Here is a 14002-nt window from a genome sequence, read left to right as displayed (position 1 = left end):
TATCTGAAAGCGTTCCATGACAGGATGTGAATTTCAATTTAATACAGTATTATCTATGTTTGCTAAGAATTTCTGAGGTCTACCTCCCTCTCAAAGGTCCTGAGAAAGAATAAATAGGCCAAAGTGAATGATGATTTCAGACACGGATGAAGAACAGCCCCTTCCCTTCTGGTGCACAGACAGAAAGCTAGCTGTCCAGCAGTGGATACACATGACTTTGCAGCTGTGTGCTAATTGCATTCAGAAAATTGCCTGACAAACACTGGAGGAGACAGTTAATTCAATAAACTACACTTTTAGTGGTTATTGGTTAGTATGAGAAGGCACATGTATTGTATGAGCACCTATTTCTGTGCTTAAAGCTCAAATCTGAAGGCAATTACACAACCAAAGTGAACATAATGCCTGAATAAATATTAGTCTTTTAAAAGCACAAAGTTTGAAAGCGTGACAACAAAAGACCCAGATATTCTGCCTAACTAAGTTTTCCATGATTCAAAGAAGCCATGACACTCTGGAAAACTAATTATTTTATGCATTTTTGGATTTTACGAATTAAATCGGTAAAATCTTAAATAACATGGCTACTGACAAATCTGAGAAGAAAAAAAAAATGATGAACAATAAGTGATGACCTTATGAGTGATACAACATGACAGGACCCTACAAGGGAAATATATTAAAATGAAGAAAAGTGCTTTTGAGTAGTTGCACAAATTGGAACATGTAAAGCAATATCCTAATGTCCAAACACCTGTGGTGGACAATACAATAAAGGTAAGTCCATAGTGCCAAACTTTGTGAATATGTAGTTTAGTATGTGGCCGTGGATCAAAATGTCCACTTTCAACTGGAGAATCTGAATGTATCAATGTTCTTCTGAGAAGTTGAACTGAATTACACAGAATGACATAAAAGATTTAAAACCTCAAGTCCAAAAGAAAGGCAACAAGAAGTCTCATAAGAAGTCTAGCAGAGGTTGAGATGTTATATTTTGAAATGCTTCTTTCGCAAAACAACTGGCCTGTAACTTTTCCAAAGGAAAATCATTGGGGGACACTAAAACATAACAAAGAGAATGTAGCCCTCAAGGAAAGGCTCTGGAGATTTGAAAAGTATGCCGTTTTCAAGTAAAGCTATAAACTTAAACTCTTATTCTCCTGTAATGGCAATTCAAGATAGACACATTCTTTGTCCTGTATTGCACTTTACTTTTATGTTTTCCATGGAGAGACTCTACAGTCCCTGAATTTCTATTAGTTCGGTAGTAGGTCAAGCAAAGAAACAGATTTAAATTAATTCTGGGGATAAACTGAAATAAAGAGATCAAATACTGAAGCATTCAAAGCATTTCTACATTTGGCGCTCACACAGTGCCATCAATTTGGAATTTAGTCTGGCATGACATTAAACTACAATGGATCCAGTTCGAAATTGTATAAACAGTCACCAAAGTTGGAAAGCAGCTCCTGAACTGAACAAGCAAAACCCTGTATACTGTTCATCTTTTGTTAACTGTGGAACTGTGCAGCCAATCACAGGCTGGAATAACCCTGCAGGCAGCCAATCATGGACTTGGATCAGCACAGTGCATAAAGCCAGTCATAGATGCCACATGGCACAATAGAGCGGTAGTCATTATCTGATTGGACTATGAACTTGCTATAGAGCGATTTGGGGAAACTCATTTTAAATGGAAATGGTTTTGTTCCAGGAGGCTTACATTAAGAAAAAAATTGTGTTGTCTTTGAAGTCGTTTTAGTTGCAAGCAGCATTTTTAGTTTCGGTTTATACACATTGAAATTATACAAGTGTTATCTTATGTTAACCATTTCAGTATAATACGCAGTACTTTTAGAGACAAGGGTATGTTTGCACTTACACAATGAAACATACACACAAATACATTTAAAAGCACCTATTCAACACATGTTAAAAGCTTCCTATTATTTCTATTGTCATTGATATAGATTTCCTGGCTACTAGTAGAAAGTCTGTGAGGTCACGTTCATAAAGTAGACTGACCCTGAACTTTAGGATGGTCTGAATAAGTCCTGCTATATGATCTCAGCCTGAGGATATATCTCCTTCATTATAAAAGTAGAGATACTGCAGACCTATGTAACAGCCTGACATCATGAAATATGAGAGAAAGAATTATAAATGACACTCAAACCATGTTAACCAAATCATGTTATTATGACTGAAAAACAACATTCAGTAATTAATGTTAGGATCATCAGAAAGTTCTCTTCTTATTTGAACTGTACCTTTGGAAATGTTGTCAAATACTAATTTGCAAATTAACAAAGTGGCATTTACGAACAATTTACATTAGCCCCCTGCCCCCCCACAAAAGACTGAAGCAGTGATACTTTTACTTGGAATGAAGACATGGCCTCTGACTGACACTGTTTTTCACCTTGACCTCTTACCTGCTTTTACAGATTGTTCTTTCATAACAGTTTGAGATGTTTGAGATAAAGATGACACTGATTGGAAGACATTATCATAGATGAGAGGAGGGTAAAAACGCATTAACACTTTTCTCTATCAACTTCACTGTATCTGATGTCAGTAAAGAGGTCAAAGTAAGGTCTTTAATGAAACCGTACAAACCATTTACTCAAGAGGAAATGACCGAATCAGAGACAAAAGGTAAGACTTACCTGTGGGGTGGCAGGGTTGAAAGCTACACTGAGCACCGTGTCTGAATGTTTCTGAAGTTTGTGGAGGTAGCTGCTGCTGCGGATGTCATACACGTAAGCCTGAAATGAAAGAGATGGACTACATGAACAAAAGCAGGTTTGAACTTTAACACTGCGGTGATGTCCAGATGTAGTGAATGTGGTACAACTACATACAAAGTGACATGAACACATGTGGGTTTGCTTTCAGGATCATTTCAACTTTAAGGGGGGGGGGGAATTATCTGTCATACTGTCATGTTCAATTGTTCTTTGGGGTGAATATCAGAGTATTCTTTCACCTTAATACCTAAGAACATACTTTCCTTAAAATAAGATCAAATTAATCAAAGTTTCCCTAATGATCATCAAAGGTTTGTGACTATGTTCAGAGATTGGAAAGACGGTGAGACTTGGCTATTGATAATTTAACACATAATATTATGCTATATTGTATAGATTGAATCATTTCTACTGCTGGATGAAACCCAAATGATTCTGGGGGAAAGGCAAAACAGGGGCTGGTTATCAAACTTCATAATTTTTAAGCAACAAACTAAATCTATGTAGCATTTATTTTGGATTCCACTTCTACATCCCTGTAGCAAGGAAAGTAGTTTATCAACAATTAGAAGTTGCCCTTAAATTGGAAAAGACACTTCCCAAATAAGTAGCCATTGAGACCCACTAATAATCCTAATGAACCTTTGCGTAAATATTAGTTATTTTCGGCTTAGAGGTATTTAAAGCCTCACTTATCATCTCTTTACTTGAAGGTGTTAAGTAGGTGTGAATATAAAGACAAGGTCTTATGTGCACAATAAGACATTTGCAGAAGGCTGGTGTGGACGTCTTAGAATCAACACTTTATGTGAATCTTAGAATATATGTTTAATGTATTATCAGCTTGTTAGCACAGGTTTTCTTTTGCTAAATACAATCAGTGAGTTTTCAGACCCATTCGTTTGATTCAGTGCCATGAGCACAGATAAAAACAGATGTGGGGATGTTTGTTACCAGACGACGACTCATCAGATTCCTGCAGCTGTTTTTTATTATGTTTGCTAAAAAAACGCTCCAAGTGAGCTCTGTCAAACGGTCCATGGGTAGAGTGTCTCCTGTCAGAGGCATATGTGTGTGGTGCCTAACAGGGCATTAGATACGTGGAAGAAAGAAATTCCTTCAGGAATGCTTGAATATAACATGGATCCCCAGATGTATCAGTTTATATTAACTGAAACTGAAGCGGAGGGCAACACTGAACGTATAACAGGTTAATATTGACCACACTGAAATCATATTCCACTTAGATTTTTTTTGGGCCGTGTGTTTTTGGAAACTGTGTAATATGATCTAGGGAGTCTTTTTAAAGTATTCAGGGTCTTTTTTCCATGATTACTTTTTGATATATTAAGACAAGTACAAATGTGTCTGGCTTATGAAAGTCTCAGGACAGCAACAAATAAATATGCTGTAGCTCACTACCGTATACCAATTTCCAAGAAACCTTAAAAAAAGTCCAATCTCGACAGAGATGCTCTCAAATGTCCTTGCTGTGCCGAGTCCCCATAATTAATAATTACCAACGGTGGGTATATATTATTCCACTTCTTTCAAAAAGCACGTAGACCAGAAGCAAAGAGAGATGGATAAGGAAAAGGGAGGCATGCTTCTGAAAACGTTTTGAAAGAAATAAGGTCCGGTCTGGAAAAGCAATTAAACAGTTCTGCTTCAACATGAATGTTGAAATTGGAAAAAGGCTTAAGTCCAAACAAAATCTCTGAGTCAAGCACAAACAGACTTCACCTTAAATGGAGGTGAAACTGAAACAGATATGCCGCTGTTTTCCTTCTGTCCTTGTGGTTTACAAGGTTCAGTAAGATATGTACCATAAAAAGTATTTCTAAGATGCTTAATTGTCACGAGTTTCTGCTTGACACACAGTGTTGACACACAGTGTAGCAGCTGATACAAAGAAAAATACTTCATTGTATCTGCCTTTATGCGTTATGTTAATAGTACAACTTTTATTTTCCTTTTAATATATCAAAGTGCTTTATTTTGTGACTTCTTTAACAGTGGCCTAACCACTCTATAACTCTTCAAAAATGGAAGTAACAGTGACGCATGATCATGTCGGTGGTCAATGTTGTTGTTTTTTACACAGCTTTTAAAACAACTTTTTGCAATCCCCTTAGCTCCCCTTAATTACTTTATCACCCCATTCAAGTTTATAGAACATTTATTTAAATGACTGACTAACATAGTCAATTATCCAACTATGCTTAAAGAAAAGCTGACTGACGGATAGACAGTATATGGAATATTCCAACTTACACAGTTATCCTCAGAGCCTGAGGCAATGAAGCGGCCGCATGGTGAGATGGCTGCAGAGCACGGATGGCAGCGATTGAGATGGTTCTCGTAACGCCGTACACACCTGAGATGGAGAGGAACACAGTGGAGAGATATTAATGACTAACTTACAAACTCAATAAAACACTCAAGAAAGTCAAGAAAGACTGGAATATTGTAGGGGACATTTTACAACATTATAACATAAAAAGAAAAAATCCCATCTTTGATAGAGGCATAAATACCATTTCACACATTTTGTGATTTGTTGTGATGCTAGATGAAAATGCCTCTAGTGCAAACTGAACTCTGGCAGGAAAAACCAAGACAAGGCGGTTGAGAAAGCGCCATTCAGACCAAAGCAAATTAAATGGACATTGAAATATATTAACATAAAACATAGGATTTTAAGAAAACATCCCACTGACATGTAAAAAAAGGTCTTAAAAAATTAGAAAACAAAAAAAAGCAAAGGAAAGCAGATAAATAATTACATAATAAATAAATACAAATAAGTTGTATATGTAATTTATTTGAGAAACTTCCGAAACAATAATATTTTATGCCCTGATTTAAGAGAGTTGACCGTTTCTGCCGACCTCAGGTATTCAGAAAACATGCTCCACAGTTGGGGAGCAGAATGCCACCCTGCAGATCTCACGCTTTACAGACATCTGAACCCAGGAGCAGGAGCTGAGCATGACTCAAGTAAAACACGGGAAAGTGGAGGTAGTATTTGACGAATGGCCCCCTTGTGCAAATTCTACACTGTTTCTTTGGTTTGCATGTAATGTCTTTACAATGCCACTAACAGCTAGCTGAGTGAGGGTCTCTGAGTGGGCAGGCATGTTGGCAGGGCTTTGACAGGATATGGTGAGAGAATGTCTTTGACATTCACATGCTTATGCTATTAGGCTGGACTAAAAGTAGGTCATATTCACTGGCGATCATAAAGACATAGGATATACCCAGTACAGTGAGAATGATACATAAAAGCATCCAATAAAGCAACGTTTATGAAGCTTATAATGTTGATTGTGTTCGTGATGTATAGACTGTAATTTTTTTATTTTGCTAGAATATAGTTACAGTCTGCTGTCTACGCTGTCTGCCAGTAAAATAGTAAGTCATAAAAGTATTTCTGGCTGTAACTGAACACTTCATGGTACTGAGTTGGTTTAGTCAAAAACCTTTAGTGTATTCACAATGCAGCACAAAAAGGCAACTTAGTGAAAAGGAAAAAAGAAAAAACATTGCAGGAAGGAATAACATATAGCTGACTGTTGGGATTAGTAAAAAAAGCTAAGATTGTTTTAAAAACTAAAACGTTTTTTAATGTTTAAAAAAAAAATTCCAGGTTAGCTTCCATTTATGAATATGGTACAAAACATTGTCATATTATGTCCTGTGAGAGCTTCTTGTGAGAAACATAGTACAAATCTCTAATCATTTCTATGCATAGAAAGATGGATGAGAAGTATGTGTTTCTAAATCCCCTTCAGTACATCTGGACATGCAGGTCTACAGTTCAGCTGACACAACCTGTCACTATCTCACTGATAAGAAGCAGTTTAACAAGTTAGAATAAACACTCATCTGCTTTTTCCTTAGTCAGAATGTGGACCTAATGCTAAGCCTTAAGGAGGTGCTCGGCAGAATCCCCTCCACACACACACACACAGATTCTGTGTTGTGTGAGTGATGACTATCTGGCATTTTCCTAATGACTTAGTGGGAGCCTTTACAGATTCTGAATCCAGTAGGGGATTCAGTGTCAGTCATCGAGGTAATCAACGAGCTGATCATAGCGCTGTATTTGCAGCCAATATATTTGGCCCAATTTAACTTCGTCAGACCAAATCAGGCAAAGGCTAGCTTTTCCTTGTGCAGAGGCATGACCGGGGGGAGACAAGGAGGAAAAATGTTTTTTTTTAAATTAAGAAATCATAATTGAAAAATTATTGATTCCAAAATAATACATACATGCCAACCTTTCCAAATCCAAAAGAGGTAGGTTTGCGCGCGGCAAATGTGCACGCCCAAATGAGGTAATCAGACGAAATGGAACCAGGGCCGGCCCTTGGCATAGGCAGTATAAGCGAATGCTAAGGGCGCATCAATCAATGGGGGGCGCCAAACATTTTTTAAAAAGTTAGAATTTTTAATTTTTTAAAATTTCATAACAACACAATTTCCCGGTTTTGGATCAACAAAGTACATCTTATTATCTTATACTAACAAAACTACGCCTATATTGCGTACAACGCTTATAAACTATGGCGCACCCCCCCCCCCCCAATCAAGTTGAACTGCCCCAGCCCCAGTAAAAACCAGAGGTTTATGTGAAATAGTTCTTTTTTGAAATAATGGTTTTAGTGTGCAATTATAGGTTTTAAATGTTGTATTTGTGTTAATTTAAAATAAATCAAACTCCCAAAAAACATATACAGCTTTTATTAACATTGGAATTTACTGTTTAAGCAGCCGCGGGGGGGGGGGAGAGCTTTAGAGAGCTCTCTCCTGAAAGACTGAGAGGCTCTGATAACCTCAGCTCAGTGAGGTAAAGGCACACCTTTATATGATCATTATAGCTATAAAAAAAATAAGAGAATAGATTTTCATCCATTCTCTTATAGTATAAAATACTATATGACAGTAAAATGAAGTTGTTATTAATAAACAAGAATACAGTTTAAAAGGGGAGTGATTTGTAAAATATCCATAAAGAAAAAGAAAATCTGCTTCCAGTTCTGTTTCATCTGGGTGTTGAGAGATGTATCCATAGCTCTCTTAATGTTGCTCCCAAAGTGCAGCAGATTGATGCTTTTAACTTCAATATTTAAAAAAAAATCTTCCCGGGGGAGCATGCCCCTGGACCCCCCTAGAGAAGGTGAGGTCCACCCCCCACTTAAATCATGCTCAAATGGATAGGACACTAAATACATTTGCACACAGCTTGTGTCCATATCTTTCTGTTTTGGTGATGCCACAACCGTGCATGCATACGCAAATCACAGTGAGTGTCTGCATTTTGGGGGGGGGGGGCAGCTAAAATCTTGCCTAGGGCGGCAAATTGGGCAGGGCCGGCCCTGAATGGAACCCCAGTAATTACATGTATAAACCATGTATTTAACATATATTGCATCATTTTATGCATTTTCAGAAAAAGTGGTAGTTTGGTAAACAGTGACATCAACGACATGTCTGGTCTGTAAAATGCCCGAAAAGTAAAATAATGGGAGATAAATATCCCAAAGTCTCCACATTTTATTATATTTTTATTGTGTTTCTGGTCCTCTTTCAGTTGAGACAGTGTAGATGAAGGATGTGTCAGGATGTAGAACTCTTACGTGAAAATTGGATAAAGCCAGGTTCATATTCTTGTTTCATGTTGATGACATATTAGAGCCAAAGGTTTGCACAGAGCGAAATATTTTGTGTTGCGCCATAAATCAGAAAATACTGCATTAAAAAAGTCATTTCCTGCATTTTTGTACTGATAAAGTGTGATATAGATAATGTGCAGGCTTTCAGATTGCTGTTGTTCACTAAACAGAGACATTAACGACATGTTTGGTTTTGGAAATGTCAGAAAAAGTGAAAGAATGGGAGATAAATATCCCCAAATCTCAAAATGGTATTGTATTTTGTGTGTGTTTGTGGTCCTCTTTCAGTTGAGACAGTGTAGGTGAAGGATGCTTCAGGAAAAGACCAAACACTGGATGTCTTCCAGTCACCAACATGTGTTTTCGAGACACTGATATTAACGGGGAAATCCTGCAGGACTCAAATGCCTCGTCTCTGTTCCCGTTCCCTCAATTTGGGAGTGATTACCCATCAGCCCCGGGGGTAACGCTGCCTTTCCTCGCCCCCCCCCCCACGGTCTGCACGTTGTTTATCTTTCAGAAACACAGAGGACTGTTTGTATGATGCGATCACAGACACGTTACAAACGTTGTCCGCCAAAAGTCGAGTCCAGAGTCTATGGAGTGTCATTTTTATTTGTTATAGTTTGGGAAGATTGAAAATCGGTAGGGAAAGCAAGCTAAGTCGGTAGGCGGTAGAAACATGTCAAAAGCGGTAGACTACCGCCCAAATCGGTAGGGTTGGCAGGTATGATAATATGATACAGTACAAGTACGTCTAGTTCTCTGTGTTTCTTTCAAGCTCGGCTCTGTGTGTGTGGAACGAGCCATTTTGTGTGCGTGCGCGAGCGAGAGAGCGCACCGGTACCAGAGATCGTTGTTGTTAGCTTCTGGTGCTAGCGAGCTACGCTAATGGATATAAGGAGCTTTTTCAACAACACGGTGGAGGAGAGTCCTCTCCTGTCAGATTGAGGGACTCATCGATCTAAAGGACTCTCTCAGTGTTATCTCAGTGGGTCTCAAACGTTTTGGCCAACATTAATGTAAATAATTATTTCCGAGGCACACGTTTATATGATCATTATAGTTAAAAAAAAATAAGAGAATAAATGAACAGGTATGAAATATATGACTATATGACAGTAAAAAAGAATAAAGTTTAAAAGGGGAGTGATTTGTAAAATATCCATAAAGAAATAGTAAATCTGTTTACAGTTCTGTTTCAAATGGGTGTTGAGAAAGGTATCCATAGATCTCTTCATGTTGCTCTCAAAGTGCACCAGATTGATGCTTTTAACTTCAATATTTAAAAAATAAATATCCCCCTTCCCAGGGGAGCATGCCCCTGGAACCCCCTATGTTAGGTCCACTCCCAACTTATAAAAATAGCACTTTACCCCTGCTTACACCTATATGCCGTGAGCTGATTATAGAGTCTTCATTGTAACAGTCGGGTACATTAAAGGGAAACCCTAAATGTTTGAGCACCCTCTGTGAAACGTCAAGCTACCCCACAGCACCCCCAAAATAATTATCTGGTGCCGCCACTGAGCCTGCAACCCCGTTTTGAAGAAATGTGCAGTGCAAAACAGGCTCATTGCAGCCACTAATGCTGTGATAAGACACACTTCTTTGCAAAAATATCAGCATTTTCTTTCTTTTCATTTCTTTGCACAGATTGCAAAGTGGCAAAGTATTATAACTTATTTTTCTAGCAAAGGGATTGCACAATTGTATTATGTATTTATTTGTTTGACCACACAGACTTATGGAGCATTGTTTTATTATCACTGTTCGAGCAAAGGAATGCTCAGGTTCATTGATGTATTTTAATAAATGTTAACTTGGCCCATTACGTGACTATTTGTGTTGGGGGGGTCCGACAGAAAAACTTTGAGAACCACTGTACTATAGTATTACCATTTCAGATAAATGCATTATTGATATTGCATTCATTTATCACAATATGGACATTTCACCAGATTCATGGGGATACAAATCTGGACTAAAGAAAAAACATCTGTTAAATCTATCTTTAGGATGACTGTTCTTTATATACCTTAAGAGGACTTAAAACTGACTAAAACTTGCACAAAATACAGACTTGGTGATCATTTACATAAACATCTGTGCTATGCATGGGCATGGCAAAAAGGCTCACCAGCTGCCATTTTGAATTTTAAATTGTTTTCTAACATTCAAGGGCATTTACTTCTAAAGGATTTCAAATTTGGCAAAAGTTACGATGGTTTGGGTTGGCAGAGCCATTTTGATGTTTCACCAAAGAAACTGCTGTAAGTCAACACATTTATTTGCCTCAGGGTACCACCAATACGCCCAACACACATGGATGTGTGAGGACCCGATCATCACTGTCTGCAGCTTTAAATCAAATCTGTTATGTGATTGCAGGGGATTTGAAACTGTGCTAAATACTAAAGTGTTGACTCGTCAAGACATAAAGATTAGGAAATACAAGGGGTGAGTAAAGGCTTTAAAAAATAAACCCATATAAATAAACAAATTAATAGTACAAGAAGGGCTGGGGATTCTCTTGTGAGAGCAAAATAAAAAGGAAGATTGAGTTTCAGTAGTGAAATGTACATTTCCCATTGTGGTTTATTCCTAGAAGTTCCTATAGTTTGATTGAAGAGGGGAAACAGTAATCTTCCTCTTGTTCCAACCTACAGTAACAATTTATGCGTTTCTGTGACCAATAAGAATATTACGCCATTAACTTTACGGGTAAATGGCCACACTGTATTTATGTTCAATGTAAAGAATAACAGCTTTTAGCCATGACACTCATTCCTCAGCAGTGTTTATGGACTAGAACGATACAGTCATAAGATTACTGTTAATGTCTAATTGAAAAACAGTTTGTAAAACATGCCAATTAATACATTGGCAATGACTCTACAGATTGCAGAAATCAACCTCGGAATGACGGTTTATTGAGTCAGTGTCGTGAGAAAATGTCTGGTCTCATTAATTTTCAAAAAAAATGATAATAAAAAAATTAAAAAAAAATTAAATTAAAATTATGTTGATGTAAAAGCGCCCAATAAGTTACCTACTAGCCTAGGCCCTAAAGGCAAAATCAAAAAAAAAATCGATTACCTTACCTTTAAGGATATCTAGCACTTCAGTTAGCTTTAGTTTGACATCCCTGGGCTAAGAGATATTCTTTTCTGAACATTCTTCAAACATATCTTTGTGATGCTGATGGTTGTTCAAAAACAACAGTCACATGAGCACCTTATGGCAGCTTTACACGTGCAAGTCAATATTTCCAAGAATTTTATATTGCCTTATTATATAATTCAGAGAAAAAAAAGAACATAAAACCAAGAACTGACCTAACTACTCCCATGAGCGGCCAACTTCACATAAATATATATTAATTTAGGTGAGCTGTACCACTGTTTGTGGTTAGCACTAGCTACGAAAACAGACATATAACATTTATCAAAGAGGGAAATCAAATGAACAGGCCTGACAAATGCTGTTGTTTTCATACATACACATGTTTCAACTCAGAGGAACTGCATCTACTGAGGGATGCTTGATGACAGCTCTAAGGAGCAGAAGTTGACCTGGAAACCATGCACAAATATTTATCTGATACAAAATAAGGTTTTGATTGAGTCCGGGATATAGAGTTAAACATGAAAGCAGACTCAGCAATGAATGAACGAACTACCTAAAAATGCCTTTCATCTGGGCCAAAAGGAACATTTTTAAATCCAAGAGAGCCTTCTTGAATTATCCGCCTTATATGGATCGGCTACTAAATGCCAGAAGAAAAATATTTGTAACTTTGGAAATTGAACAATTGCAGATTCCATTATCAACTGAGGATTGTTTTCTGTGAGAACATCTTATGGGGTTATTGAAATATAAGGTCATTTAGCACTTCATATTTCTTCCCTAATGTGATGGAATATCTATTGCTCTTTTGGACCAAATGTTGTAGAGATTATGACGGTAAAGCCAGCACAAAACAAATGGGGTGATTACAGTTACTCATCACAGTTAATGTATTAGGTTAAGCTTTCTGTCAGAAACAGAGAAAAATACAGTAAGGCTAAGCTCTTACAGAGGTTGCATTCAGGTGTTCAAAATAACTGTCTGAAATAATGGCAAAACCCTATTACGTCAGGATGAGGCAGTTATTTTAGAATCAATGCCAGTAGTTCTGTATTGCACTTTAAGCCAAGTGTCCTAAAAGATAATGTGAATATAGAGTTTTCAACTCTTTCTTGTTTTGGTTAAGTTGCTATCCATTGTACTGTATACTGTAATGCCACTAATGTTGTGCTTATGGGTTTTTAACCTAAGCTTACAGAAGTATTTACTAAGTGTGTATTTAATGACATAGGCGTTTGAACACACTTTTTTTGGTTATCACATTAGATGCACATCGATAACAAACACAAAAAAAAGAACATATTGAAACCCACCTCAGTGAACGGAGGTCCCACATCTTCACACCATCCGTGACTGCACTGGTGAGGAAGAGGTTGTATGAATCTGGAGCTTGTGTGCTGAAAATAGAGCCCTGTGAATTAAACACAAAAAAGAGAAACATGACTAGTCAGCACATGCTTGACTGAAATGGGTTGTAAATCAATGTCCAGTACTGGAAAAGTTTCTTTGCTGTATATCCTGTCTTGGCAAATAAAGCACATTTTTATTCCAGGTAGCGTTAATACTTCCTAAAAGTAGAAGGTGACTTTAGGGCGATCTACGCGCATTGGGGCTGGAAGGAAAACTGTAATGGAAACAAAAATGTAGTTCATTTTTCTGCACCACTCTGAGATACGGTACATCTATAAATATAAAGACTTTCCATTGCACGTGTATACATACATTCCATATATGACTTTCACACCAACTTATCAGATGAAACAGTGGAGTGTGTGTGTGTTACAGAGAGAGGGAGCAAGAGAAAGAGAGAGAGAGAGAGCGGTGGGGGTGTTTTTTGTTTAGATTTCCATTAAGAGTGTGAGAACAGGAGTCTGAGAGGGCATTTCCAGTTCCATTTTTCCGAGAAGTCCTCAGCTCTGATGAGTTCCAGGTGAATTTTGCCAAAGAGGCCATGGAAATTTGAAGTGGGAAAAGCTGATTCACATGCTGCAGTTCCCAAAGTTCGGTCCAGCTCGAGACGACAAAGCTATAGAGGGGAGGGGAGAGTGATGTTATGTGTGCAGTCTCCAGGCTGGGGCAATCCCTCTGATCCTCAGGTATTAACCCTACAGCACCCACAGGCCCTCGGGCACCCAGGCGGAGGACCCGTCATTGACGCAATAGCCAAGCTGAAACAACACACTGCTGGCTTTCCACAGTGTATGGCACACAATAGCTGGCGTGACAAAGAACAGGCACCTCTGGGTGGAAGGAGTGTGGTCAGCTGTGTGTAAGAGAGCATTGCAGTTGAATGGGTTGATGCATTTAATCCATGCCGCTAGCTGCAGTGTGTCCAGCTAATCCAGGCTGGCCCTGAGTGTCAAGTATGCACAGGTCAACATGCAGAGAGTCAATAGCTCAGGGTTACTGGGTACAAGCTTCTCTCTCGCACAAATACACACTTTT

At 38.0% G+C, this 14002-nt stretch overlaps 1 protein-coding gene across 3 annotated transcripts in view; it reads right to left on the bottom strand.

The window, feature by feature from the left end:
• Window positions 1-14002, bottom strand: part of wdr27 (WD repeat domain 27) — a 53669-nt gene that overhangs the window by 12632 nt on the left and 27035 nt on the right. For all 3 annotated transcript variants that reach the window (XM_079690020.1, XM_079690019.1, XM_079690018.1), the window contains exons 21-23: window positions 12871-12968; window positions 5025-5127; window positions 2670-2768 (exon numbers count right to left, since the gene is read on the bottom strand). In XM_079690020.1, coding sequence (XP_079546146.1) covers window positions 2670-2768; window positions 5025-5127; window positions 12871-12968 — 300 coding nt within the window. The remainder of the gene's footprint in view (window positions 1-2669; window positions 2769-5024; window positions 5128-12870; window positions 12969-14002) is intronic.

The sequence above is a fragment of the Notothenia rossii genome, assembly GCF_949606895.1.
Source record: "Notothenia rossii genome assembly, chromosome: 6".
In the NCBI taxonomy this organism is placed as follows: domain Eukaryota; kingdom Metazoa; phylum Chordata; class Actinopteri; order Perciformes; family Nototheniidae; genus Notothenia; species Notothenia rossii.
The sequence above is the reverse complement of the archived record's forward strand: the minus strand, read 5'-3'. Positions and strand labels throughout refer to the sequence as shown.